This window comes from Hyperolius riggenbachi, chromosome 11, assembly GCF_040937935.1.
Source record: "Hyperolius riggenbachi isolate aHypRig1 chromosome 11, aHypRig1.pri, whole genome shotgun sequence".
NCBI lineage: Eukaryota > Metazoa > Chordata > Amphibia > Anura > Hyperoliidae > Hyperolius > Hyperolius riggenbachi.
Window position 1 is genome coordinate 134,239,992 of NC_090656.1, and position 26,471 is coordinate 134,266,462.

The 26,471-nt window shown below is 42.6% G+C and overlaps 1 protein-coding gene across 3 annotated transcripts in view; it reads right to left on the minus strand.

The window, feature by feature from the left end:
- Positions 1–26,471, minus strand: part of CAPN1 (calpain 1) — a 144,390-nt gene that overhangs the window by 53,153 nt on the left and 64,766 nt on the right. For 2 of the 3 annotated variants that reach the window (XM_068260325.1, XM_068260324.1), the window contains 4 exons: positions 16,654–16,772; positions 6,806–6,939; positions 6,538–6,706; positions 5,797–5,880 (listed from right to left, as the gene is read on the minus strand). In XM_068260325.1, the coding sequence (XP_068116426.1) occupies positions 5,797–5,880; positions 6,538–6,706; positions 6,806–6,939; positions 16,654–16,772 (506 nt within the window). Of the gene's footprint in view, positions 1–5,796; positions 5,881–6,537; positions 6,707–6,805; positions 6,940–7,900; positions 8,043–16,653; positions 16,773–26,471 lie in introns of those variants that run through there. The other variant, XM_068260326.1, reaches the window with a different exon arrangement.

Below are 26,471 nucleotides of genomic sequence, written 5' to 3' on the forward strand. Positions count from 1 at the left end.
ATGAACAATCGTAAATAATTGTTTGGGACCACTAGTGGACAAAAACTCTCCAACCGATCTGATCAGATTAATGAAATCAATCTAAATTTAGGTTCGATCCCATTCATCTGATGAGATTGGCAAGAAGATTTTTGTCCATTAGTGGTCCCAAACAATCATTTACGATTGTTCATACGAAGAATCATTCATAAATCGATTGTTCGGCAAATTGTCTCATTAGTGGCCACCTTAATGTCCAAAGGAACAACAAAATGGTATCCATAAAAGTGAAAGCAATAGCCTGCCGTTTTGGGTGATATGTTCTTTTATTACTTAGATATATATCTTCTTGTCCTTCATATACAGTGCTGCCCATAATTATTCATACCCCTGGCAAATTTTGACTTAAAATGACTTTTATTCAAACAGCAAGTAATTTTTTGATGGGAAATTACATAGGAGTCTCCCAAAAGAAAATAAGACGATGTGCAAGAGGCATTATTGTGTGTGTGTGTGTGTGTGTGTGGGGGGGGGGGGGGAGGGAGGGGGGGAGAAGGGAACATTTCTCAGCTTTTATTTACATTTGAGCAAAAAGTGTCCAGTCCAAAATTATTCATACCCTTTACAAACTGTCACAGTTTGTGGAAAATTTAAAGTTTTATACCATTCCAAATAGTCCAAGCTTTTCTAAAGCATTTTAAATTACCCTGATTGATTGGAAACAGCTGTTTTAATTAACTCAACACGTGAAAAACAGCAGCTCTCTGCAGTTGGTTTCTGGAGAGTCATGGCTAAGACAAAGGAGCTCAATGAGGACCTGCAGCTGTGCATTGTGGCTGCTCACAAGTCAGAAAAGGGTTACAAGGCAATTTCTAAATGTTTTTAAGTTCCAGTTGCTACAGTGCAAAGTATTATTAAAAATACAAGATGTTCCGCACTGTGGAAAATCTCAGAGGACGTGGTTGGAAGCCAAAAGTTACACCTGTGTTGGCCAGGAGGATAATGAGAGAAGTGAAAAAGAAACTAAGGATCACCACCAAGGCCATCATGGTGAATCTGGGCTCTACAGGTGGCAATGTCTCAAAGCAGACAAACCAACGGACACTGCACACTGCTGGGGTTCCATGGATGCAGACCAAGGAGGACGCCACTTCTCCAGAAAAGGCACACAAAAGCTTGCTTTGCCTTTACAAATGCTCCTCTGGACAAAGAAGAAGACTTATGCTCTTCTGTGTTATGGTCAACCTAATCACAGCAAATGGCACCATGAAAAAAGTGAATACATGAGGATTCTTAACAACATCAGGTAGTCTGCAGAGAAACTTGGCCTTGGGCACCAGTGGACATTTCAGCATGACAATGACCCAAAACACACAGCAAAAGCAGTGAAGAAATGGTTAGCAGACAACAACATTAACGTTTTGGAGTAGCCCAGCCAGAGTCCTCACTTGAATCCAATTGAGAATCTGTGGAGGAAGCTAAAGATCAGGGTGATGGCAAGAAGACCCCACAACCTGAAAGATTTGGAGCGCATTGCTGAAGATGAATGGGCAAAAATAACTGTGGAGATGTGCAAAAAGTTGGTCTGCAATTATAGGAAGCGCTTGATTGCTGTAATAGCCAATAAAGGCTTTTCTATTGATTATTGAGAAGGGTATGAATAATTTTGGACACTTTTTGCTCAAATGTAAATAAAAGCTGAGGAATGTTTTTTTCCCACAATAATGCCTCTTGTACATCATCTTATTACTTTTGGGAGACGCTTATGTTATTTCCCATCGAAAATTACTTGCTGGTTGAATAAAAGTAACCAAGTCAAAATTTGCCAGAGGTATGAATAATTATGGGCAGCACTGTATACATCAGCTTGAAAAAGGGCATATTGCCCGAAACGACAGGGTGTTGCTTACACAGATGTTTTGTAAGTTACTTTATAGTTCACACTAAATTGTATATTGAAATAGTGGTGACAACCATGCAGGACTCTGTTTACAACTCAGGAGGTAATTAAGCTGCAGGTCTTGGCACACAGAGATTGCCTCCACTCCGCTGGGAATGAGTGCTCCGCAATCCTACCTGAACATGAGCAGAAATGCAGTCAGGGATATCAATGGAGGAGCTGGTTTTGGCCTTTTTTGTCCACTATGTATTTAATACATCTACACACATACTGGGCTTCTCCTGTACTTACCACACAGTCATATGTCCTACAGGCCTGTTATGGGGATTTTTGGATGTGGGGGGAGAAATGGACGTGCCCTGAGGAAACCCCTGCAAACACAGGGAGAACATTCAAATTCTATGCTGACAGTAGCTCAGATTCCAATGGGAACCCAGCGCTGCAAGGAGAGTTCTGTCCACTAGACCACCATGCTATGCTATTGGCACAAGCAGGTAAGGCTGCTTAGTTTTTAAAGTGGACCCAAATTAAAAATATAAGATAGAGATAAAATCTATTTTCTAACTTATAATAATAAATAGCAGCCTTTTTTCAGCTGCATGATGACAAATATAAAATATTTTACATTTAGTGGAGAAACCCCTCCCTTCCTTTCATATTGCCGGGACAGAATCCGGCAGACTGGTGGAGTAGATGGTGTCCAGCAAAGGAGGAATTGCTAATGGCTGCCACCTGTATAACTCTAGTTATGAAAAGAGAAGGGTGAAAAGCATGAACTGAAATGCTCATAGGCTTGAATGAGTGTTTATTTATCTTTGTATGTGTCAGAATAGAGCAACTAAATATTTTGAATTAAAAAAATGTTTGACTTGGGTCCGCTTTAACTACCGTGTGACCTCCCTATTGATAGCAAGAGCTTTATTGACACTAAACTTATTTAATTTCTCCTCCTTCAGCCTCTCATAGTGGTTCTCAGCCAAGACTCTTAGTGATGGACACACACACACATGACTTTGTCATTATGTTTCTAAGTTCCAGGACTCTTTTTTTTTTTTTACCTCCAGGCTTCAACCCTTCTCAAATTCGATTTCCTTTCATCTTTATCCGTTACAAGTCAAGCTCAAAGGCACACATGTATAGACAAAGTGTACACAATGTTAACATCCAACACCACTTTGGGGCCTTTTCAAAATAGTTTTCCATTGTTTTTTTCATATGATAACCCATCCCTATAACATTTCAAAAGTCTGATGGTGCTGGTCATCTTTGCATTGCTATTGTTGGGCCTAGAGTGCTGCCAGACCCTTTGGCCTGTCACGTCACCTGTGAACCGGGAGTGGTGTCCATCATTGTTTTGCAAAAGTCTAAGACACAGCATCATAGGTTGCTGTTAGGAATTGAGCAATGTCCTGCTTTGCCTCCTGGGGGCAGTGTATACCTTCTTTGCAAGGAACTTCTCTCACTAATAAGTGCCCCTTCTGCTGACTTATATACTGGGTGCTATTTGTTGTTTCGCCTGTGGGTGGTGTTTGGAGCCTTGATTGCTGGGACTATGCTCAGGTGTGCATCATTATTTATGACAGAGTAACCAGGCAGCTGGGGGTGACCCGAACCACTAGGAATGTATAGGGGGCTAAAAGAGAGCAAAAGCCCTCCTACTAAAAAGCAATGCTTGGTGTGATTTGCCTTCTTAAAACAGAAGGAAACTTGCAATAATTAAGCTTTAAGTGAACATTTGCAGCTTCTGAAAAGCTCCTTTATATGGATGGCCCTTAGTTCCTGGTCCTGTTCCCTGTCAACTCACAGCCAGTCCTATAACTATGGCATTACAGCCCATTTGTTGCAAATGGTGTAAGTGTGAGTTCTTCGCTGCCTTGATAAATTGTTAGATGCATGAAATGTATGTTCCCTTAAATTAAAGTTACAAGATACATGCATGCCCCCGGAAGAGTATTGCTAAATAAGAGTAGGGAACAGCACTAAGGAGGAAACCTTGACACTTGGTGAATCTAATGCAAAAAACACTGCAGTGCTTTCATAACCAATATCCGCCATTTCAATCTTGTGAACAACCGGGAAGAGTTGACTGTCTAGATGTTTGCATTTGCTTATGCACGGTGCTAGGATTACAAACAGGCGTGTGTCCAGAACATGCCAGTGGTTGGTCTATGCGGTCTATCTTTGTGGATATGATAAAAGATTTATAATTTTATTGAACGCCGGACATTGTGCAATTGGAGAGATTTATCCAGATCCCATCAAAAGAGGGAAAGGGCAGTTGTCTCCTGAACGAGGACAGAACCAGCCATAAAATACACCATAGGAGGATCCACCATCTTCCCATACTATAAAGAAATAAAAAAATTTTTAAGTAAGCATGTCTTTAACTGGTTTAGTTTTGGAAAACTTTTGATCAGTATTTCTGGGCCTGACAGCTGGGAACAATGGAAATGCAAGCACATACTTTAGAATGTCGGCTGCTGAGATCAAAATAAGAAATGCTGCCAAAATAACAGGCCATAGGAAGTTTACTGTCACAGTATGCATTATAGCTTAAAGAGGAACTCCCGTGAAAATAATGTAGTAAAAAAAGTGCTTCATTTTTTACCATAATTATGTATAAATGATTTAGTCAGTGTTTGCTCATTGTAAAATCTTTCCTCTCCCAGATTCACATTCTGACGTGTATTACATGGTGACATTGTTACTGTGGGCAGGTTATGTAGCTGCTCCTAGCTGTTTTGGCTGTTAGAGACAGCTGTAAACGCATACAGTAAAAAAATGGCGCGGAGGAAATAATGGCGCGCCGTTCTGCCGATTATAAAACGCTATTTACCGTTTTAATGTAAATACATTAAAATGGTAAATAGCGTTTTATAAAACAGCAGAACGGTGTGCCAGGGGGTCGGGCTGGCAGTGGAGGTCGGGCTGGAGAGACAGCGGGGGTCGGGCTGGAGAGACAGCGGGGTGGAGGGAGGATTACGCAGCATGTGTATACATTACCTCGTCCCGGCCGGCGATCGCTCCTTCACTTCATAGCTTGCACGAGTCCTGCATCCAGCCAATCACCATGCGGCTTCAGTTTCCGCATAGTGATTGGCTGGATGCAGGACTCGTGCAAGCTATGAAGTGAAGGAGCGATCGCCGGCCGGGACGAGGTAATGTATACACATGCTGCGTAATCCTCCCTCCACCCCGCTGCCTCTCCAGCCCGACCCCCGCTGCCAGCCCGCTGCCTCTCCACCCTGACCCCGCTGCCTCTCCAGCCCAACCCCCGCTGCCAGCCCACTACCTCTCAGCCCGATCACTACAAAACAAAATTAACATATAAAACGATAAATATCGTTTTAAGTGCAGCGCCAGCGCCATTCTGACACTATTGGCGCTGTGCGCCATTTTTGCCTGTCCCCGCTGTAAACAGCTAATTCCTGTCTGTGAACATTGTTACATTGTGGCAGTTTGCCCAGAATACCGCGGTACTCAGAGCTTCTTGTGGGAGGGGTTTCAGCACAAAATCAGTCATACAGTGCCCCCTGATGGTCTGTTTGTGAAAATTATTATATTTCTCATGTAAAAGGGGGTATCAGCTACTGATTGGGATAAAGTTCAATTCTAGGTTGGAGTTTCTCTTTAACATTAACAGTCATTTAAGTTATCTAAATTAAATTCATCCAGTGGCTGTCACTCTTAACAGTCACAACTGAATTTTTTCTTGTTCACTAGACATCAGCCCAACATATCTGTTGTGAAATAATGATTAGTTGGTTTGGACTCTCCCCAGCTGACTTTGGTAAAAGGTCTGCTTCTCTTTCCATGCTGCCTTGTCTGCAGGTTTACATATTGGTGCATTGTTAAAAAGATCTACGTAATTGAATGACATCCAAGATACATTAAATTACTGTAAATGCATTTGGTACCTCTTTAGCTCCTGTAACAGAGTATGCGTGCCCTTTAACCAGCTTCTTGAAGGTTACAGCTTCCATGTCAGTTGCACTAGTGATCTAAGAAAAGGAAGAACACAATGACAGATAAGAGAAAAAAATGATAAAGAAGTAAATCAGCTAACAGCATAGTTAAGGAATTTAAATAAGTATTAGCAACTTGAACAACTAGAAAACATGGCAAATGGAGGAATTCCAGACAGTATACAAAAGAGAGGGTACAAAGAAGAAATAACATGACATTGTTCAATAAGTAACATGCCACAGGACAGCAATGACTTAACAGCAGGAAGAACAAAGGCAATGGCAATATGCAGGTATCCAGTCCCACAACAAAGACAATATCAGACTGGTTACTTTGAGGTGATGGTCATATCTAGAACTCATGGAGAGGCATGTGATCCGTTTGGTCAGGGGATAGATATGCAAGTCTCTGATTTGCTAGTCATAATTATGCGCTAAAGCAGGAAGTGATCACAGAAAAATCAGAGCTTTGCAAATATCTATCAGCTGAACAAATCACATGCTTCTCCATGAGTTCTCCTGGACATGACCATCACTACTCTGAAGTACTCAAAAATATGGTTGCTATGTAATGCTGTTGTTTGTGGTCTTTATCAAAGAGGTTGAAGCAAAATATTTAAAGCAGAAAAGACAATGAGAAGGCTGTTGAAAAGTTTCCAGGATGTAAAGACATGCTGAAAATGATTTACTCACATCAATGGAGCACCCCATGAGAGAGCCTCTCTCCAAAGCCTTTATGATGATGCCAAACAGGTCAGCCGGTGGTTTCTTCAGCTCGTACCACTCAGTAACTCCTCCTGTAAAGTCCTCAAAGCCTTCAGAAGTGCTGCCTCCAGAGAGAGCTTCATAGCTTCCATTAGCTCTACAGCGTTCGAAAACAAAAATGGGTCAAGAAAGATGTACATTAAATTAAAAAAAAACTTTAACATCATTTGTCAGTCCTCTCAAAAGTGTCTCATACTTAGCATAAGCTTTCTCCAGCAGAGCACTCCAGAATTCATTCCCTGAGGCTGAGTGCACAAAGACAAGTTTCCCATCTTTAGTTGGAAGGAGGTCATCAACCACAACATCCACCCATTCACCAAACTGCCATAGCTGTAACGAGAGGTAGAATCACATGAAAAGATTAGCAAGTGTTTAAATGATGCAGATATGTTCCACAAATTCACTTGAGGAAGGGGTGAAGAAAACTGAAATGCATTTAATTTGCATGAAACAATGAAAATCACCAGATGATGTCACTGACAGCATAGTCTGTGTGAAATATTAAAAAAAAAAGTTGTACATTTTTTTACTACAGCACTCCAAGAAGGCTACAACCTAGCGACGATGACACCCTAGCCAAGTATTACAGTAGAATCTTGGTTATCCGGCACCGACTGGGATCGGCTGATGCCGGATAAATATGCCTTCTGGCTGCTTGAGGCTCAATGTTAAAAATAGGCCTAGCTAATATAGTACTTTCCATATGCCTCCATGGCAGCATACATATGGGTTAAGCCCCACCCCTACCAATTAACAGGACCTTAGCTATAAAAGAAAGTGACCCCTAGCGAGCAGCATTCTCATTTTTGTCCTCACCTCCGAACAGGTTCCTTAGTGTTTCAGCGCTATTTATTTTTATTTTACTCTTACCTCGCCGACATTCCTGCGCGTCCGGCCAGGTTCAGCCTCTCCTGGTCGCAGCCCTGTTGTCATGACTAAATGTCAAATTATTTAGGGACCTTATATCTGGGGTGATGGTGGGAGCTTGATCTAAATGATCTTTTTCCCCCTTTATGGCTGCTCTGCATGACTTAAATACGATTGCAGAGCACAGTGTGATCCTTCTCACCTTTTTTTCTTCCTGTCTGCTGTCTGCAGTTGCACAGGTTAGTGGTGCATAGTTCAGCTTCTCCTGCTGGGTGTTTGGTGCTGCTGAGTGTTCAGTGTGATCCCTCTCACCTGTATCTCTTGCTCTGTCTGCTGACTGCTCAGGCTCCATTATGTGAGGCATAGTTCAGCCTCTCCTGCTGGGTATTCAGTGCTGCTGAGTGTTCAGTGTGATTCCACTCACCTGTCTCACAATGAAAGGCTCTGAAGCACATGGCTTAGAGTGCATTCCAGCTTGGAACGCACAGCCATCAGACCAGGAAGTGTTTGCAGTAACTGCTCTCCAATCCTTGCTCTGGACACAGCAGAGATCTCCTCACAGCTGAGCTCTCCTCCCCTCCTCTCACAAGGCTGGATACACACAGGACTGTGCTGGCTGCAACACTACCTCCCTCTATGTTTGGCTTAAAGGTAAAGGCACTATTATTTGCTGTCCCTCTGATGTAATGCTTCTCAAGCTGCAGGAGGAGGTAAGTTATTTCAAGTATCTTGGTAGCACTATGTACTATATTTTATCATCTGCCATTCTCATTATAAACAGTATTGTGTACTATGTGCAATATAAATGACATAGCATTCCTTGCATGAAAGTATTATCTGATTTCTTATTTTCTGCAACGTTTCATGTACCTCTTATCTTACTTATTTCATCTCTTGCGGTCTGTTGGACTGCATTCTGGATCACACTGTGCCAGAAACAAATAATTCTAAGGTCAATAGGTAAGAGTCATACAGGTAAGTGACCCCGCTTTTCTACAAAAAAAAAACAAACAGAGAGCACACCTTCCATAAATGGGCTGTACTTTTTTAGATACAAGCCCAGGAAGAAGAGAACAATGGAGGGCAAGTTCCCACCACAGTTCTAGGACATTAGTTCTTTGTCATCATTTAAGATCCTGCTTTAGATCTTTATATCATCACTCAGGATCCTGCTCAAGGAGCAGGTAAATAACCTGCCTGGGAACTGGAGGATCAGGTCCCAGTTAAAGGCACCATAGCCCCCCAGATTGCTGGGTTTGTGGCGACAGAACCATGCCAGGGAAATCAGTAAAGTAGATCTGTTTCCACCACATGGGAAAAGAGCCAGAGTTCCACCAGATGCACACATCCAAGATGATAAAGCAGGCTGTCCAGGAATCAGTGGACTACTATGAAGGCTCTTTGGTCCCCAAGCATCCTCCCAGCAAATCAATGAAGATACTGAATATCCTCAATTATCTATGGTTTAGCATGAATCCAATGAGAGTGAGCATACAGATATCTGGTTTCTATTTCTCCTTTATCCAAGCCATCTCTGAAGCCATTCACTGGGAAGAGGAAACCCTTCTCCAGGATAAGAAACGTCTGAAATAATTATCATTCTCCTTTCCTGTCTTGAAAGAGATCAAATAAAGATGAATGTGAAAAGGTAAGGAGAAAGTCCTTCCTGAAAAAGCAGACTTTCCAAACATCATCCTTTCTTCAAGAAAATTCTCCAGTCCTAGAGTTCACTTCCATGGTGGACATGTCAGTCAGGTGTCTTGCATGCCATGTAAGGTTAAAAGTCTTGATTACTTTTTAAGATGTCCTAGACCATAAACGTGATATAGATTTAACGATGGTGTATACGACGACTGGAGGGGCATGTAAACCAGCCCTGGCTCTATCTTCAGTTGCCACGGGAAGTGGACAAGGATTCTGATTCTATCCTGGCAGCTTAGAGAACGTTCATATTGTCTCTAAGTTTATTAGGGAAGCGGCTATAGATTTTGTCCAGTCCACTTAATATGCCAGGCTTTTTGCCATGACAGTGAATTGGTCTGTTAAAAAAAAAAAAACAAAAAAAAACAAAAAAAAAAAACTAGTCTGCTGATCCCAGCTTCCCAGCTTCCAACAAAATGTGTTTAAAATTCTGTTTGATGGAAGAAATCTTTTTAGTAACAAGTTGGATCTGGCAACCAACAGTCACCAAGGCTGGTATTATACCAAAGGAGAGAAGACATTGAGGAAGGAAAGACCAGACCATAGGAATTGGCAAACTTCACATGCTAATCTCCATAAGCTCACAAAGCAGTCAGCGCAGAGTCCTATTGACAATTCTAAAGTCCAGATAGTAGCTGCAAGACTTCAGCAGTTCCATATTACCTGGACAAAAAACAATAAAGGACGAGTAGGCCACAGATAGAGTGGTTCGGTTTTTCTTGGATGTGCAAGTTCACTCCACCACTTAGTCACTTTGTCTTTACAGAGACCTGCTCTTTTACATTCATGACTCATTGCAGAAAACGGCTGTTATGTTGGTTCCAGAAGAGGAGCGCATTCAGGAAGTCTACTCTCCTCTCTTCATTGTAAAGAAGTCAGGTGATCTGCGTTCAGTACTGGATCTGAAATTCCTAAATCTTCATCTTTCTGAAAACATTCAAGATGGAGTTACAACAAATGACTTGGCAGATACATTCATTATTTCAAACTTCTTTCCACCATGCAGTTGGTAACATTCTTCTCCAGTAACCATCCTCCTTCTCGACATTATCACAGCCATGACAACCTTTTTTGGTACTAGTGTGTCTGGTGGCTCAGTTGAGAAAAATCTGTTGTTGCTAGCCTCAGATCCCAAGGCTCTACTGTGTTAGCAACAGATTCTTCTTCACAGTCTGTCTTTGGCTGGTTAACAAACAAGGAGGAAAGCCACCTCACTCCTTCTGAAACCTAATCTTTCCGTGAGCAAGATTCCAATCTATATCCAATGCAGTAACCAGATGAGAAAATTGCTGCCAAAAGTTTGCGAGTGCTGATTATCATACTATATTCATTAATCAAGGTGTTGTATACACCTCCTGGGCACTTCGTCATCTACAATCCAGACGGTCAAATGGGTTCACTGGCACATCTGCCCATTCCAACTAGGGTTTCTCCATCAATGAAACCACCAGAGTTGCTCTCAGACCATCCTTCTCACTCCCACGATGAGACTGTCTGCGGTGGTGGCTAAACACAAGCTCAACAACTATTAACCAATCGTTCACTCATAACTCATAAACATGCAAGCATGGTTTGACATGTTTACAGGTCGTATTAGCTTAGGTAAAATAGTCAAAACAAAGCTGATTGATCCCTGCAAATATACTCAAACACAGGGTGGCTTATATGGTGCTTCAGACCTTCAGCCATCACTGGGATGAGACGTCAGTCTTTGATATCAGGTAGCAGAGGGACACAAGGAGTCTGTTCCTCATGTTAGAGGTCAGCAATATTATCTCCAGTGCAGAGAGCAATCTCTGCAGCATCATGGCAGTTTATCTCATAGGGCCTCAGAACTCTGCGGCAGATTTTCTCAATCAAGGGGACTGAGGCAATAGCTTGTGGCCACTCAATAAAATATATCCAGAGTGATCTGTGACCATTGGGTAGGTGGACCTGATGGCAACCTACATCAACTAAATGCCAGCTCGAGGAGATTCGCCCCCACATTCAAGAGCTCAGGGTGCTCTGGCAACACCTGAAATTTCTGAATAGTCTCTGTTTTTTTCCTCCAACTCCACTTATCTTCAAAATTCTGAGGAGACTCCTCCTTGAACAAGTGGTACTCCTGGAGGTGGGTCCATTTTGGCCATGCCAGCCATGAGTCCCTCTAATTTGGAGCCTGAAGTTGGAACCTCCTATTCCTCTTCCAGTCAGACCAAACCCCCTGTCCCAGGGCTCAATTTATCACCTGTCTCCTCAATCCCTTGATTTAAAGGCTTAAGGATTGTGGGAGGAAGCTTAGAGACCTGGTAAACTCAGAATCATTGATAAACACACTGCTAAAAGCAGGGAAAACTACTACAAACTGTAAAATATTTTTTCTCAATTGCTCTGGTAAATAATTTAGACCCAATGGGTCCACCAGCACAACAAATTCTTAGCTTCCTCCAGATTGGCCTATAAAAACAATTGGCTTGCACTCTCAAAGTGCAGATTTCTGCCATCTCTGCTTTGACGGATCACTGCTGGGTCTCTCACCCTCTAATAGTTCAATTTATGAAGGCTGCCACCAAGAACAAGCATCCTAATTGCAACCTTTTTCCAAAGTGGGAACTGCGCAGGTTCTCAGTTACCTAGCAAAACCTCTTTTTGACCCAGTGGAAGACTGCAGGAGATGAGACTTAACAACCTTAAGAACTATGCCTCTAGTCGCTATCTCTTTGGACAGAAGAGTTTCCGAGCTCCAGGATCTAGGGGCTCATTCTTGACATCCCACTTAGTAGTTTTGAGACCACTACAGCACTTCACTTCCGGGCTTCCCTTTAATCAGGATCGGACAGTGCCATCTTTTATGGATACAAATTCCTCTGATCTGCATGTTCTAGATGTTGCAAGAACACTTAGAGCCTATGTGAATGTAACAAGGGAGCTTCAGGAAATCAGAACAGCTCTTCATAATTCCATCAGGTCTAAGAAAGAGCCAGCTAACATCAAACTCAAAAGATCTCTTCATGGCTCAAATGAATCAAGAAAGCCTTTTATTAAGGCTAGCCTATTATCAGGGTTTGTGACCTTGTCCCTCTGGGTGGCATCACAGTGCACTCTTCTCAGCTGTCCCCTGTGCCACTTTCGCTATCCGGGCAAAGATTCACCAGGCTGCCAACTGGTCCTCTGTCCATACTTTCATTGCCCATTTCAGAGTCAATCCAGCAGCCTCCGCTTCAGTTTAATTTAGAAAGAAAGTTATTTCTGAATCTGTTAAAGCCTTAATTTAAATTATTTTTGGTCAGCAAGTCTTGTCCCACCCTTACTTTTTTTCTGCTAGTTAAATCCCATTCGTATGCTGCCATGGAGGCGTATGGCAAACGGAAAATTGTATACTCACCTAACGGTAATTTTCCTTTCCATGTGCATCCATGGCAGCATAGGGATTTCCCTCCCTTTCCTTTTGTTGACTTTTTGCTGTTCTCCGGTTCGGCTAGTCAATGAGAATGCTGCTCGCTAGTGGTCACTTTCTTTTATTGATAAGGTCCTGTTAATTGGTAGGGGTGGGGCTTAACCCATATGTATGCTGCCATGGATGCACATGGAAAGGAAAATTACCGTTAGGTGAGTATACAATTTTCCGTTATACCTCACTCTATATACTGTATCTAAGCAAGGTGCTTGCATGTGGAAGGTTATGCTGAGAACAGACAACATGGGGTCAAAGGATCTCTCCATTCAGTTGAAAGAAGCCATCTTTAAAGGTGGCCACTAACAGTCCAATTTCTAGCAAAAAATCGTTCGAGCGATTAGAAATTGTGATCGGATTGGTTGTAAATAATCTCAGTTGATGGGCACAATCGATAACAAACGATTATAAAAACAATCGTCCGATTGAATTTTTGTCGAACCAAAATCTGGATTTTCTTGTTGGTCGTGATAGATAGGAAGCAATGATTGGTTAGTTGATGGTGTAGTGAACGATTTTTTTCGTCCAATCAGATTTTCAGATCAATCGAACGATTTTTCACTAGAGATTGGACTGTTAGTGGCCACCTTTAGCTGAAAAAACAGGAAACACCGATCTGAGAAATTGCTACAATATTACAAGTGGCAAAATCTACAGTTAGGTACATCCTAAGAAAAAAAAGCGAGCACTGGTGAAATCAGCATCGCAAAAATACCTGGGCGTCCTGTGGATAATCACAGAATAATTTCCATGGTGAAGAAACCCCTTCACAACAACTAACCAAGTGAACAACACTCTCCAGGGGGTAAGCGTATCCAAGTCTATCATAAAGAGAAGACTAAATGAAAGTAAATACAGAGGGTGCACTGCAGGGTGCAAGCCACTCATAAGCCTCAAGAATGGAAAAGGCCAGACTGGACTTTGCTAAAGAACATCTAAAAAAGTCAGCACCGTTCTGGAATAAACATTCTTTAGACAGATGAAACCAAGATCAACCTCTACCAGAATGATGGCAAGAAAAAAGTATAGAGAAAGCATGGAACAGCTCATTATCCAAAGCATACCGCATCATCTGTAAAACACGATGGAGGCAGTGTGATGGCTTGGGCGTGCATGGCTGCTAGTGGTACTGGGACACTAAAGTTTATTGATGATGTAACACAGGACAGAAGCAGCCGTGTGAATTCTAAGGTGGTCAGAGACATACGGTTTGCTAAAATCCAGCTAAATGCAGTCAAATTGATTGGATGCTCAATGAGCTCAATAAGTGCCAACGGTCTCGATCCAATTCACTTTTTCTCTTAAAGAGACTCTAACAAATTTTTCAGCCTTTTTTCTAATATCCTACAAGTTCCTTTATCTATTCTAAAGTGCTCTGGCTTACTGCAGCCTTTTTTAGTTGCTCCATTGCTGAAATAAATCAAATTTACTCTCCTTTGTCAGGCTTGTCGGCCCAAAGAGGAAGTGGCTGTAATTGTTTACAGACAGGAGGATGCTACACTGATAGCCCTGCTCTGAGTCTGAGTCTTTCACACACTGAAAACTGTGAAAAGCAGAACTCACACATTCCCTGCTCTCAGTAACTCAGTATCATCTACTGATAAAAGCTAATAATTGTGAGAAGCATAGCTCATAGACTACCATATTGCAGAATGCAAATATGGACCTGCTATCAGTAATCACTACTAAAGATTGCAGCATTCTTTACAAGGCAAAACTTCTTCTAAACTATGAAGTAAACTTTGAAGGCTGCATTTATTGTTCTGTAATATAACCTTTCATGGAAACTAATGTAGTTTACAGGTACATGCAATATTATGATGCACTTCCTGTTTAGCGGCCATATTTTTTGTTTACAAAAACAGTTTATAAAACGGCTTTTTTTGGGCCAGCATTGTGGTGGGGAGCAGCGAAGATGTGACAGAGGGGGACAGGAGATGAAAACCTACAGGCTGGTATGTTAATTTATATGAGGTTTTTAAGTTACCGAGTTTTCTTGTAGGAGATAATTTTTCATCTTCTGTTTAAAAAACTATTCAGCGCTGCAATTGAAACTGAAGTACCAAAAAGTAGGTGAAACAGTACTGTCAAAATTATTCCAAATATTTTCTTGCTTGCTGGTGGATTAAAATGCTATTATGTGAAAATAGCACCTAGGACAGCGTTGGCGATTCTAAGGCACGCGTGCCAGACCCGGCACGCGTAGCCGAATCTGCTAGCATGCCAACGCTGCTGCGCTATGAACTGCATGAACTGGCCGCAGCGTCTACTAGACGCTGCGCCAGTTTAACCCACAGCCCCGCTCCAGCCCGCAGTCTCCTGGGAGGCAGAGCAGGGCTACGGGAAGATGGCGTCCAAAGCCCTGTACTGGAGACTATTTGTGTCTCCAGTACAGGGCTTCGAACGCCATCTTCCCGTAGCCCTGCTATTGCATTCAGCGCAAGCGCAGGAGACATGCAAGCGGATCGTCCGGGGAAGCTGCGCGCCAGAGGCCAGCTGGGAGAGGAGACTTCTGTCAGGTGAGTACATTCCTTTTTTTGCAGGTGAAATGTTGCCCACTGTGTTTATTTTGTGCTGAAATGTGGCCCAAATTGCGTTATTTTCTGGTGAAATGTGGCTCGCTGTGTTTATTTTCTGCTGAAATGTTGCCCACTGCGCGTTATTTTCTGCTGAAATGCGGCCCACTGCGCGTTATTTTCTGCTGAAATGCGGCCCACTGCATTTATTTTCTGCTGAAATGCGGCCCACTGCATTTATTGTCTGCTGAAATGTGGCCCACTGCATTTATTGTCTGCTGAAATGTGGCCCACTGCATTTATGGTCTGCTGAAATGTGGCCCACTGCATTTATTGTCTGCTGAAATGTGGCCCACTGCGTTTATTTTCTACTGAAATGTTGCCCACATTGCGTTATTTTCTGCTGAAATGTGGCCAAATTTGAATTTTTTTTCTAACTTGCCGGGCATTCGTAAGTCAGGGACTACCTGTACTTGGTTAACAAAAATGAAATAGGCCAATCAATCAAAAAACAGGTTATTTATGCTACTGCAATAAAGCAGTCATTGTATAGGGTGGGCCTTTTATATAATGATACACCCTAATAAAATGGGAATGGTTGATGATATTAACTTTCTGTTTGTGGCACATTAGTATATGTGGGGGGGGGGGGGGGGGACTTTTCAAGATGGCTGGTGTCCATGGTGGTCATTTTGAAGGCAGCCATTTTGAATCCAACTTTTGTTTTTTCAATAGGAAGAGGGTCATGTGACACATTAAACTAAAAAGTACATGAATGGCATTGATATTTGGTGTGACCACCCTTCCATTACAAATCCTTGTTAGGGTTACTTATGCAAATTTACTTAAACGTTACTTGTTTTGGCCACTGAAAGGGCTGTGTGAGGGTCATATCATCTACTATATTGTACTTTGTTTTTTACAGCAGACAATTCTTTATAAATGTGGTTGTAGGTGTAGGTAGCACTTTCAGAAACCTTACATGTGCCTAAATAATGAGCAATACTAGTATAAAAGTCAAAGTGCTGAGAGTAATCGGGCATGGGCTCATGAGTACCTACTCGAATTTGTGATTTAAATGAGGCTTAACTGCCTCAGCTGTGCGGCTGGGAGAGAGGGGGTTAATTACCCATAAGTCCGTCGTCTTCCTGTGCTCCAAACGTCTTGCGTGCGTCCTATTGGAGGCGTTGCAAGACTCACTACCGCGCACTTTCTCCTAAGCATCCTATAGGGCGCGTGCAAGACGTTTGGAATGCAGGAAAGACGACGGACTTATGGATAACTAACCCCCTCTCTGCCAGCCGCACAGCTGAGGCAGTTAAGTCTCATTTAAATCACGAATTTGAATCCTTAGGGACTCCTGAGCCCACTAATAACCATACATGGCATTATTTTGGAAGCATTTGATGTTCCCCATGCTGAAGCCCCAGTTATACATCTGAATAAGATGGGACAGAACACCAATCATCACTGGCCCCCTTAGTCATGTTATACTCAAACTTAGGAAACCTGAATCTCAGTTACCTGAAAATGAAAGACTCCTGCGTAATTTTCCTGGAAGCTCTGACCATGAGGAACCACTCGATGGAGAAGAGTGTCATTCAGTGTAAGAGAGGCGATAGCAGCAAGGAGCCAACAGTCACCTGAGTAGGAGGACAGATAACATTAATTAGGTCTTCTTTACCTTCTGGAATTCAAGGTTATTGGAAACATCTAAGTTCTATGGGGGAAAAAAAAGTAAGAAAACCGAGCAATGACTACCCAAACCAAGGTGAAAAAGACTTGTCCTGAAGCATGACATGCCAGTATCTTGAGATTGACAGATCATGTTGGTGTTTGTTTTTAAACATATGTCAATGGCATATTTTGTTATAAATGTGAAATTCCAATAAAAAATATTGAAAACCAGAGATACTCATGTTGGTGTTTGAATTCAGAATTCTGCATTCGGAAACCCGAATTATGCCAAACACCGCATTTCAGCACCAAGCTAGTGGACTGGGTAGTAGGGAGGTCACTCATGCCGTGCTACATGCGACTCAGATGCTTCCTCCTCCTGCCTTGTAAGGACTACAGCCCCGTGACCCTTTCCACTAGCTCGGGTGCTGAAGTGCCGTGTTCAGGAAGTCTGCTCACACCCCACCTCCAATTTATATTGACAGCACTGAGGTAGCCAGGGTGCCCATTGCCCGGCTCCTGGGTACTACCATCTCCAGTGACCTAAGCTGGAAGCCCAACATCACTGCCACCCAACGGAAAGCCCAGCAGAGACTTTATTTCCTCCGTCAGCTGAGGAAGTTCGGCATGACTCAAGTAATTCTAACCAGCTTCTACTCCGCCACCATCGAGTCGATCCTCTGCTCTTCCATCCTGGTCTGATATGCCGGCGCCACCACCAGCGACAAGGACATACTACAGCGGGTCATCAGGTCGGCGGAGAGGATCATTGGGTGCCCCCTCCCCTCACTTGCCCCATTACACAACAAAAGGCAGAAATCCAGGGCGCTGAGGATTGCCAACGATCCCTCACACCCAGGCCACTGCTACTTCAGACATAGGAATTCCTTCTTCCCCTCAGCGGTCAACCTCCTAAATTCTCTCCACATACTACCGTCAATTCAGGCCCCAACGGACTGCGGGGCCGGCCACACGACGGCTGATCAGCTGACCGGACCAACTAGCCCATAAGACTAACTGCCAGACACCTCAGGTCGCACTGGGGACTGTGATGCATATTTTGTTATTTTTGTTATATTGGAATGTTGTAATGTAATGTATACTTGATGCCTTGCTGTCGCTGCTATCTATTTATGTCTCTTTCCACCTATGTCTGTCCCTGGGCTATATGTATTGTGCCAAGAATAATTCCGGGCATGACCCAGTCATCCTTGGCGAAATAAACGATTTTGATTCTGATTCTGAATGCAGGATTTCGAATTTGCTCACTAACACCATTAACAGAACCAGTTTTGCTAACAAACCACACCTTATCACATACTCCCACTTCTTAATTAGAGACAATATAAACACTGTGAGTATCCGGGCCCTCAAGGATTGGAGATGGATAGTTGTGCAATAAGATCATACCTCTAGTGTGTGTATATAGGGCTTTAGTCTGTCTGTGTCTTTCCCCCAATCTCAGTTATAGAAATCTGCTTAACCACTTGAGGACCACAGTCTTTCTACCCCTTAAAGAGACACTGAAGCGGAAAAAAAATTATGATATTATGATTTGTATGTGTAGTACAGCTAAGAAATAAAACATTAAGATCAGATACATCAGTCTAATTGTTTCCAGTACAGGAAGAGTTGAGAAACTCCAGTTGTTATCTCTATGCAAAAAAGCCATTAATGTGATAAGACTGGACAAGATTATACAATCATGAAAAAAAAAAAGAAAAAAAAAAAAGAGAGAGAGAGAGAGGGAGAGGGAGAGAGGGAGAGAGGGAGAGAGAGGGAGAGAGAGAGAGAGAGATGAAACCTGACTGGCTGCCCTGAGCAGCTGCAAGATTTTTAGCAACGTTCTTGATAAATCAGTTTCTATGGGTTTTCAATGGGTTGCAATGCTATGGGGGATTTTTATAAAATCCCATCGCTCCAGTGGGATCACACCCATAGCGTTACATTAACAAGAGCTTTTCAAATTACAAAGAGCTCAGAAAAAAGCTCTCCTAGTGGGATCCAAGTGTTGAAAACGTTTTCCACCTTTTTAAATATCCATCTCAGGTTTTCGGGATCACTGATTGTGTACTCCACCCTAAGAAAAGCATTTACGCCTTATGAAGAAGATCATGTACTTTGCTAGGTTTTCCCAGCTCAGGTTACATGTACAGTAGAGTAGTTACACTCTGTAATACCATATAGATTCCTCTATTTGTGCCTGCTCTACATCAGGCGGAAGATATACTAAATAAAAATTACAATGCCCTAAACATACACACCAAACATACACACCAATCCACAGGCACCAGATTACTCCCTCTGCTGTTATGGCATCCTCCACCACTTTCTGTCAATATTTTCCCACTTAATTTAGTAAAATGTTTGAGGGGATCCAATTCACACAATAGCATTCATGGAAAACCAGTACACCTGCAGCAGATCCAACATCAATGCCAGTCATCAGCAACCATCAGGGTTAGAACAGTACCGCAGCCAAATCATTTACTTTTATTGTTGATTAAAAAGGAAGGCTTATCCTCCACATCAGAATTGAATTGCTGTACCCAAAAAATAAAACGTTTTTGTAGTATTGTGGACAATACTTCGTACTTATGTTTTTCCTGTCGTGTGTCCATTGTACCTCTGTTGTACAACCAAAAAAAATATATAGCTAATGATAAATTTTATAATGGATCGGTACTGTTACCAATAAGACTTAACCCCATATTAGCCAGGTTCCATCACATGGCTATGCCCCTTTGCAGAAAAATTCCTCTGACTTTTCTATATCACTTCATCAACATTGTTTTTTTTTTTAAATAGTTCTTGTCTGACCAACATGCACAGGCTTTTATAAAGTGGAGACTGCAAATTGAAATACTGGAAAAGTACACTATACTTTTATAGTATAAATATACTAGGACTTAAAAAATAAAAATACAACTTTTGATGCCATTTTCCACAAGCCTAGTGCAGGAGCCAAAGCTACAGGAAGTAGGAGAAAAAAAGCTTGTTGCTAGAAAACTAGCTAAGGTACTGGAGGCAAACAGTAGTAGCAAATGCATCATACTCATAAATGGTGGGGTATCACAAAAGTCAATACAGTATTGAGTAGAATAGACAATGTTACCATCTTTATAGATAATACAAAATTACGTTGGATTATCAGCAGGATAGCAATATACTACAGAATGATATTGACAGCATCCAGTGGCGTAGCAATAGGGGATGCAGAGGTTGCAACCAAGGGTCCGGGATCCCGTTCTAGCCGGGATCCAAACAGAAAGCAACGCTCACTTGCGGTCATTTCCTGTTTAAGCGATACGGAACTGTGCAGAACCGTATTGTAAAAATACTTTTCCGCACATGCAGTGCGCAACACCAACATTTTGGCAAACTCTGCGTCGCCATAGACTTACACGACTTCCGGTCCGCCACTGGTCATCGTAGAGGCCGTGCGATAATGTTGGTTTGTCCACGTGGTAGATCGGCGACTTTGGACATTGTCTATCTTCAGCTGCAATCAATTGTATAGTCCCCGTTGGCGCTGATAGAGTTTCTTTGGTTCACAAGAGTACCCCAATTGTCTCTATGCAAGAATGTAATTTCAAGATACTATCTTTGTGGTACCGCACAACAGTTCTTCTTAGCAAAATTTACAGCTCACACTCTAATCTTTGCTGGAGATGTGGGACTCAGCCAGGCGTCATGCTCATTTGGTGGTCGTGTTCAAAAATTTCTGGTTACTGGTGACAGGTACAACTATTGATTAAAACAATTGCCGAGTTTGATGTACCTTGGGAACCAAAAACAGGCAAAGGTTACAAAAGTTCTCTCCCTTGTAGTTTATTGAACGCGGTGAAATCCTGCATACCGGTCTGGAGATGATCCCCTAATTCGGCCTCGGTTAACATGTGGCTAGAAAGAGTGCAAGTGATATCTGATATTGAGGAACACATTCCCCTAAAGCAGGATAAAATGGACAAATATACTAGGACGTGGGCATTGTGGTACGATTTTAAAGATGGCGAGGTATAGAAGACAGTGATGGAGTAGGAGTATTTACCCTTTGACTTTTAGCTTGATTGGTCTGAATGGATCCACTGGAGCCTCACCTAGACAAGGAGACCCCAACAGTATGATGATATTGTTGTATGGCTTTTTCTTTCCCTTCTGGCTTTTTTCTGATAGAACTATTGTCACCTAGGTGCTATAGATGCCATTGGAGTTCAGGGAGAATCCGCGAAGAAACCTTGGATGGTAATAATATGAAGATTGCACATTGCTCATTTTACCTAATCATGCATTCTTCTGTTTCACAGGAAATCATAATATCTTTGGACGTTTATTCTCTTTGAACTTATTTGGGAACTTTCTAAGCTTACCTTGAGCTATGTTAGGTATAATTTTGCTCATTTTGCTGAGGTTTATAAATCTGAACATATGTACATGTTGTTGTGTTTGTTTTGCATGACCTTTTCTTTTTTTTTTATATATATTTTTATTGTTTCCATAGCAATACAACCAAGATACTTTACAAATGAGAAAAACAGGATCCACATTGAAGACATTTACATTTTGTAGAGTTATAAGCTTTATCTTCATATATATGTGGGGATAACATTACAAGTCGTGGGCTATGGATTTTTCAAAATTTCTTCCCAAATCTAGAACATTTATCCTCCCTCCCCCCTAAAGACGCTTCATCCCACCCTTCTACATCCCTCCCCTATCCTGCCCCCCCCCCCCCTTTATCTCTGCATGCGTTATTCTACACTTTTTAGCCAGTTAGTGTTTGTTCAAGAAACCAATAAGTTCGGCAGTCTAGGTAACTTCCAGTCGGCCCAGGGTACCATGCAGCTGCTCTATTAGATACCATTTTGTGTATGTAAAATTCCTCATTAGCGCTGTTCGTTCCGCCTCAGAGAGCTGGGTTAATATGAATTTCTTCCAGGTTTTCATGAAGGCTTTTGCTCTCTTATCTTTGGCCTGCAACGTATTCATTTTGTCTAGTGTAAACAATCTGTGTAGTTCTTGTTTAACCATGCCCACCGTGGGGGGGTCCTGCTCTAGCCACTTCTTAAAGACTACTTTTCTAGCTGTTATTAGTAACAGATGAAATAGGTGTGATGGTCTCAAAGAAGTATCATCAATTTCACTGGGGGTATAATTGAATAGACATAAGAACTGATCTTTTGTTATTTTTTTGGCACAGAGCCTATTAGCATAAGCTAGTGTCTGGTCCCAGAATCGAGTGATGTAAGGGCATGACCAAATACAGTGTAATAAGTCTGCCTCTCCAAGGCCGCATTTTGGGCAGAAAGGTTTGTAGTGCGCAGGGGGTTGTTTGCACTTGATGTTAAACGCATATTTTGCTTTATGCATCAAGAGTAGATGGGAGGTTCTCCAGACTTCACTGATGATACATTTTTGCACTGAGCTCCATCCTGATATAATTTTATCGGGTGCACAGTCGTCTTGGAAGGTATTACTCCACGGTTTATAAAGTTGATTCTTAATCTTTCCAACCCAAAGTGAGTGGAGTCCCTTGTATAGGTCTGATAGTGATTAGAGCCCCCCACCAGGTCCTATGTAGGAGTCAAATGGCGTAATTTCTGCCACTTGTTTCATCTGTCGGATTGATGAGTGTGTTAGGGATTTAATCTGCATATACGGGAATATGCCGTTTCTGGACAGCTGGTATGTTAGTTTCAGTTCAGGAAAGGATCTCCAAGTTTCCTTTCTGATGTCTAGCAGGTGTCCTAAGTTTTTTATGCCCTTCTGGTCCCAAGTCAAAAAATCTGTCTGTTGCGTGCTAGGTGGATATTCCGGGTTGCCCTAGATCGGTAGATACTTGGAGATACGTATTGGCAGTCTGAACAATTTCCTGGTCGCTTGCCAGGCTGCAATAGTGTCACGAAAGAATGCGTTTGTTTTTAAACGTAGGGGTAAGCGTTTAATATTGGCATGCAGCAAGCCCACTGGCGACCAAGGTGAAGCTATTTCGGCCTCTAGGGAATGATTTGAGTGCACACTAGTGTTATTTAGCCAATCTCTAGCATGCCTGATGAGGGCAGCTAGGTTATATGCTCTAATATTTGGCATATTTAGGCCTCCCAAGTCTTTTGGGCATTGCAGCTTGACCAGTGCTACTCTTGGTTTTTTCCCTTTCCAGAGAAATTTAACCAGGGCAGTATTTAATAATTGCAAAACCTTGTGCCTGATGAGGAGCGGGATTGTCTGTATTGGATAAAGAAGTTTTCCCATGGTTACCATTTTAATCAGAGCTGCTCTGCCAGCTAAGCCTATCGGTAGGTTTTGCCATCTAGTTAACTGTTCTATGATGCTCTTGATTAGGGGCGTATAGTTAACTGCGTAAAGGTCCGCAGGATCTCGTGGTATATTTACGCCTAGATATTTGAAGTTTGCAGTGCTTACTAGTGTTCCCAATTGCTGCCATTCTTGGGTCTGAGCATGTTTAGATATGACTCTATATCCTATCATCCTCCCCATTTCTTCAATTATTTGAAAGACTTCAGGTACCTGAGATATAGGGTCCTGCAAGAATAATGCTGCATCATCGGCAAATAGCGTTTGCTGTATGTTAATATCTCCTATTTGTATACCAGGTATGCGATATCTCAGGGTGGCCATCAGAGGCTCCAATGCTAAGTTAAATAGTAGGGATGATAGCGGGCAACCCGGTCTTGTTCCTTTAGCTAGGTGGATGGGCTTGGAGATAGAGCCTTGTGTGACTATTTGGGAAGTTGGTTCAGCATACATGGCCTGAATTGCTGTTAAAAAGGGTCCCGAGATACCGTATTTTTTTTTAGCACTGCCCACAGCCAATCCCACTCCACGTTATCAAAGGCTTTTTCCGCATCAAGCACAAGGACAGCTGATTTTTTATAAGTGTGGGGGTATGCTTTTGCTTGTTCTAATACTGATAACATTTTCCTCACATTGCTCACTGCTGCTCTGCCTCTTATGAACCCTGTTTGGTTCGGGTGGACTAATTTTGGGACTATCTGCGCTAGTCTATCTGCTAGGATTTTGGATAATATCTTCATGTCCTGGTTCAATAAGGAGATCGGGCGGTAGGAGCCTGGTTTTGTGGGGTCCCTTCCCTCTTTCGGGATGAGCTTAATGTAGGCCAGCTTACCGGTGTTAGGGTATTGTCCTGTCTTCAATATGTGGTTATATACTTTTGCTAGTGGCTCTGCCACATCTTGTTTTAGAATTTTAAAAAATTCCGCTGGTAGACCGTCCGGCCCTGGTGACTTTGCGTTTGCTAGTGTTTTTATAGTCTGGAGCACCTCCTGTTTAGTGATTTCTAGATTGAGTAGCTCCACCTCTGAAGCCGAGGCCTTAGGTAGCTTAAGTCGTGTTAAATAAGCCTCCGGATCAGGCCGGTGAACGGGTTCTGTCCTATATAGTTTAGTGTAGAATTGGGCAAAGATGTCATTAACTAGTTTGGGTTCATGTTTTAAAGTGCCTGTATCGTTTTGCAGTATGATCGGAACCTCTTGCCTCTTAAGCTGTTTAGACGCTATGTTTGCTACTAGCTTACCAGCCTTGTCCCCAAATCTATGGAAAAATAGGTCAGACTGCGCCTTGCCAAGAGCTGCTCTCGTCGAAAACCATAAGTCTGCCCTTGCCTTATCTCTCATCCAGCTCTCCCTTGTTTGGGGGGAAGGGTTTGTCAAATTTTTTTGTGAGGCGCTGCCTTGACCCACCATATCTCTATATTGTTTGGTAAGTTGTTTTTTCCTAGCAGCCACATAAGAGATCAGGCGACCTCTCAAGACCGCTTTTGCTGTCTCCCAGAATAAGTCCGGTGTTTTGCTGTGCTGTCTATTATCATACTCATATTCTACCCACCAACTGTGCAGAAGCTGCTCGAACGCCTCATCTCCATACAGACTTGTAGGGAATCTCCAAATGTATTCCGAGTTTCTTGGGGTCTGGTCACCTAATTGTATTGTAACTGGGGCATGGTCAGAGATGAGTATTTCTCCTATCGAGCATGAGCATAATCTATTAGCAAGCTTATCAGTTATAAATAGCATATCAATTCTTGACCACGTATTATGTTTGGAGGAGAAGAAAGTGTATTCTCTGTCAAAGGGTCTTAGGCATCTCCAGGCATCTAATAAATTGGTTGTTTCTAACATGGCAGATAATCTAGTATCTGTTTGTCTCGGGGCCGCGCCCGAGCAGCTTCTGTCCAGCAGGCGATCAATTACTGAATTCATGTCACCCCCTAACACTAAAGGTGCTTGCGTCATGTCAGATATTTGTTTTACAAGGGCGTCAAAGAATTTTTTGTTTTCTTCATTGGGGGCATATACATTAAGTAAAACCAGTTGTTCAGTAGCCATTTGTATGTGCAGCTGCACCCACCTTCCTTCTGTGTCATGGTCCTGGTGGAGACACTTGTGTTTAAGGCGCTTAGTTATTAATATTATCGTGCCTGCTTTTTTGTTAACCGCCGGGGTTCCGTAGACCGCACCCACCCAGCTCTTTTTTAGATAGGGAATCTGCTCAGCTCCCAGGTGTGTTTCCTGTAGCATACATACATAGGGGCGCATTTTTTTAAGGTGTGCCAAGACTAGTACGCTTGTTTGGGGACTGTAGTCCCTTAACATTCCATGTTACTATACGCATTTACTGCCTTTTGCTAGTCGGTGCGACTGCAGCATACATATTGGATTTGCTCTATTTGTGTAAACATGCAGAGATAGTCCCTTACTCCCTCCCCCTTCCCCTATTTTTCCCCAAAGCATTACTTCTGTAAGATAACCTATGATACACACAGTTCTTCGCCTTTTCGGCATGGACTCCACTTCTTCCCTGCACAAGACTCCCCTTCACTCTCCGAGAGTCTTTCCGCAGCGGAAAGTATAGCGAGAAATATGGACAAAACATATAACTAGCTCTATGAGCTTTTGGCTAAAAGAGCCCCTAATAGACTAATCCAGGTAAACAGATACAAGTTTTCAAAGGGCAGGTTCTCCTCTTGGTGGCTATTTGTGTCAAGACAACTAGTTCCAGTCCTTAGGTAACCATTGTAGTGGTATACTGGCCCTTGTCTCTGCTATATGAATAAAAAGCACAAATGGCAGTTATCAAGTTCCTTAAAGTTAAAAGAGAATAAAGGTCGGATAGCTACCATACTTTCAGGGCAGTTTGTTCCCTCAGTCTGCTGGAGATGTAGATCTAGAACTTCTTGCTGCAGGAGCCCCATCTAGGTAGTTCCGTGCTTCTTCCGGAGTATGATATGCAGTAACTTTCCCTTCCTCATCCGTGATACGCAGTATTGCTGGGTAGGCCAAGGTGAATTTGATACTGCGACTGTACAGGGTGTTGCATATTTTCCCGAATGCTTGTCTCTTTTTAGATACCTCCATCGAGTAATCTTGGAACAAGCGTATTTCTTTGTTCGCATAGGTGAGGTCAGAGGAGGCCGCTCTGTAGGCTGTCATCAAGCTCACTTTGTCCGCGAAGTTTAGGTACCTGGCCATAATCATCCTCGGCTTATCGTTACGCTTGTTCTTGGGAGGTCCTACGCGGTGGGCCCGCTCCACCTTCAGTTCATCAGTAATGCCCAAGAGAGCGGGAATCTCCACTGCACATAAGTTGGATAGTTGTGTAACTGGAATGTCCTCCGGCACCCCCAC